At 43.9% G+C, this 2,449-nt stretch overlaps 1 protein-coding gene across 1 annotated transcript; it reads right to left on the bottom strand.

Annotated features, from left to right (window-relative positions):
* Positions 1-211: 211 nt before the first annotated feature.
* LOC127199799 (olfactory receptor 1A1-like) lies at positions 212-1,150 on the bottom strand. The gene has a single exon (XM_051157789.1). The coding sequence runs from the start codon at positions 1,148-1,150 to the stop codon at positions 212-214; it is 939 nt and encodes a 312-aa protein (XP_051013746.1).
* Between the last annotated feature and the right edge of the window lie 1,299 nt (positions 1,151-2,449).

Raw genomic sequence — 2,449 nt, 5'->3', positions numbered from 1 at the left:
GACTTTCTCAACTTCACTCTTCTGGTCAGTAGGTTGGTTAGCCTTGCGCTGCAGAAATATGTTGAAATCAGCTGCCTTCCCAGACAGTCAAAAGGCTCTTTAGGGAAGGAATTTTAATCTGGAAAGATGACCCAGCTCCTTGCAGGGGTAACATTGCAGCTGGATTTCCAGTGCCTCTGACTGGGGACCACAGTGTCTGCAGTGCATGGTCTCACATGGGGGATGAGGAGGTGGTGTGATGGAAGAGCTTCCTCAGTGCAGCTTTCATGTCCCGGTTCCTCAGGCTGTAGATGAAAGGGTTCAGCATTGGGGTCACTGCCGTGTACATCACGGTTATCAATGCATGCTTCAGACTGTAACTGTTCAGGGGCCGGAAATACATGCCCATGACTGTCCCATAATACAAAGACACCACTGTCAAGTGAGAGCCACAGGTGGACAAGGCCTTGAGGAAGCTCTTGGTGGAAGGAGTGCGCAAGACTGTGGAAAAGACCCGGACATAGGAGATGACGATGCACAGCAGTGGTACAGAGAAAACCCCAACCCCGAGGTACATCATCTTCACATTGAAGCGGATGTCAGAACAGGACAGCTGGAGCAAAGGGGTGATGTCACAGTAGAAGTTGGCCACATCCTTATTGCCACAGAAAGACAATCTAGCTGTGAGCAAGGTGTGGGGAAGTGAATTGGCATGTCCAATCACCCAGGACCCAGCAACCAGCAGGACACAAGCCCGTGCACTCATAACTGTCGCGTAATGAAGTGGGCGGGTGATGGCCACAGCTCGGTCATATGCCATTGCAGCTAGTATATAGCTGTCTGTGTTTCCCAAAGATATCATGAAATACATCTGTGCCAGACATCCCCCAAAGGAGATGGCTTTGCTACCCAGGAGATGATTGGCCAACATCTTGGGGATAGTTACAGAGGAGAAGAAGATGTCGACAAGCGAGAGGTTGGCGAGGAAGAAGTACATGGGGTTATGAAGGCGAACGTCTGAGTTTATGGCTAGGATGATGAGCATGTTTCCAACCACTGTGATGGGGTAAATGAACAGGAAGAGGATGAAGAAGAAATATTCTTGCTCCCGCTGCCTGGTAACTCCCAGGAGAACGAAATCTGTGGTAGAAGTCTCATTTTCTTCTCTCATAGTTACTTTAACATGAAATTAGACACGAACCCAGAACCATTAGCGCAATTATTATTTAAGTTACCACATACAACAGTTCAATCAAGGGACCAGCTTTCCCTATACCCAAATCCTTGAAAGTCAGAGCCATATCACTTGGGGAAAATTCCTATTGGTCCTTAGCAAAAACGGTCATTTACTCACTAACATACTTCAAAGTAGTGAGTGAGCCCTTCTGACTCACATTTCCCAGTCAGCACTTTCACACACCCAAGATTTCATCATTTCATAGTTAAGATTTACATTCCATTGCCTAGAGTCACAGTTTAGGGGAACTGAAGTATTAATTGGTCATTCTACATGTAAAGCAATTTTTCTTCTTGTGGTGAGTTAATAATTACAAATGTATAATACATATAAAGGCATACAATCTTTTGGGGCTATTAACAAATACTCCAGTGCAAACAGCCTGTCAGCATAAGTGCTGGCCTGGAAATGTCTAGTAGTTGCACTGACCGGACACTCAGGCACCTTGAAGTCCAGGAGATACCAGTGTCTGCAGTGTCCACTGGAGGATGTTAATTGCGACAGTCACTAGATTAGCTTGGTGAGGGTTCTCAGCATCCCCACTGACAAAGAAGATCCCATAGGCCTTACCTGGATGACAAATGCTCAAGTATACATAACCATGGTGAGTCTCTCTCCAGTCTTCTTTTCTATTCTTGCTTATTTCTTTTGGAGGTTCATAGAGCATCATTGGTTACCTCTGCTGCTTAGTAAACTCTTAGGTCTATTTATAGAGTTTTCACTTTTCCATGTTCAGGCATCTTGCCCACATGGCTGGCTAGCCCTCCTTTAGTATATATCTAGGCTAAGAAGAAATATTCATGATTTGGGGGGAAGAAAGACCCATGAATTTACATAATGAGCCCATATGTAAAGCCCAAATTCACATATCCTCAGCTCAGTAAATGTGCTTCCTAACTGACTTTCAGAAAAAACTCTGGTGCATGCATGCAAGAAAAGTGTACAGGGACCTGACAGTCATACAAGATACCTGGAAAGGAGGAATAACGAGGAAATTGTGCTACCTTCTTATTAATGACTTTTAGCACAAGGAGGTACATTGGAATATAGCAAGAGTGTAACTCATGAATGCTCATGAATGTTATTTAATATCAACAGCAGAATAGTGGTTATGGTGTGAAGTGCAGAAAAAGACGATTTTGCATAAGAAGAAAGTGACAAATGTATCTGCAAGATTTACTCTAAAAGTTAGGTCAAACAAATCATATCCAGTGTATTAAATATATATACAAT

This window comes from Acomys russatus, chromosome 16, assembly GCF_903995435.1.
Source record: "Acomys russatus chromosome 16, mAcoRus1.1, whole genome shotgun sequence".
NCBI classification, from domain to species: domain Eukaryota; kingdom Metazoa; phylum Chordata; class Mammalia; order Rodentia; family Muridae; genus Acomys; species Acomys russatus.
The sequence above is the reverse complement of the archived record's forward strand: the minus strand, read 5'-3'. Positions and strand labels throughout refer to the sequence as shown.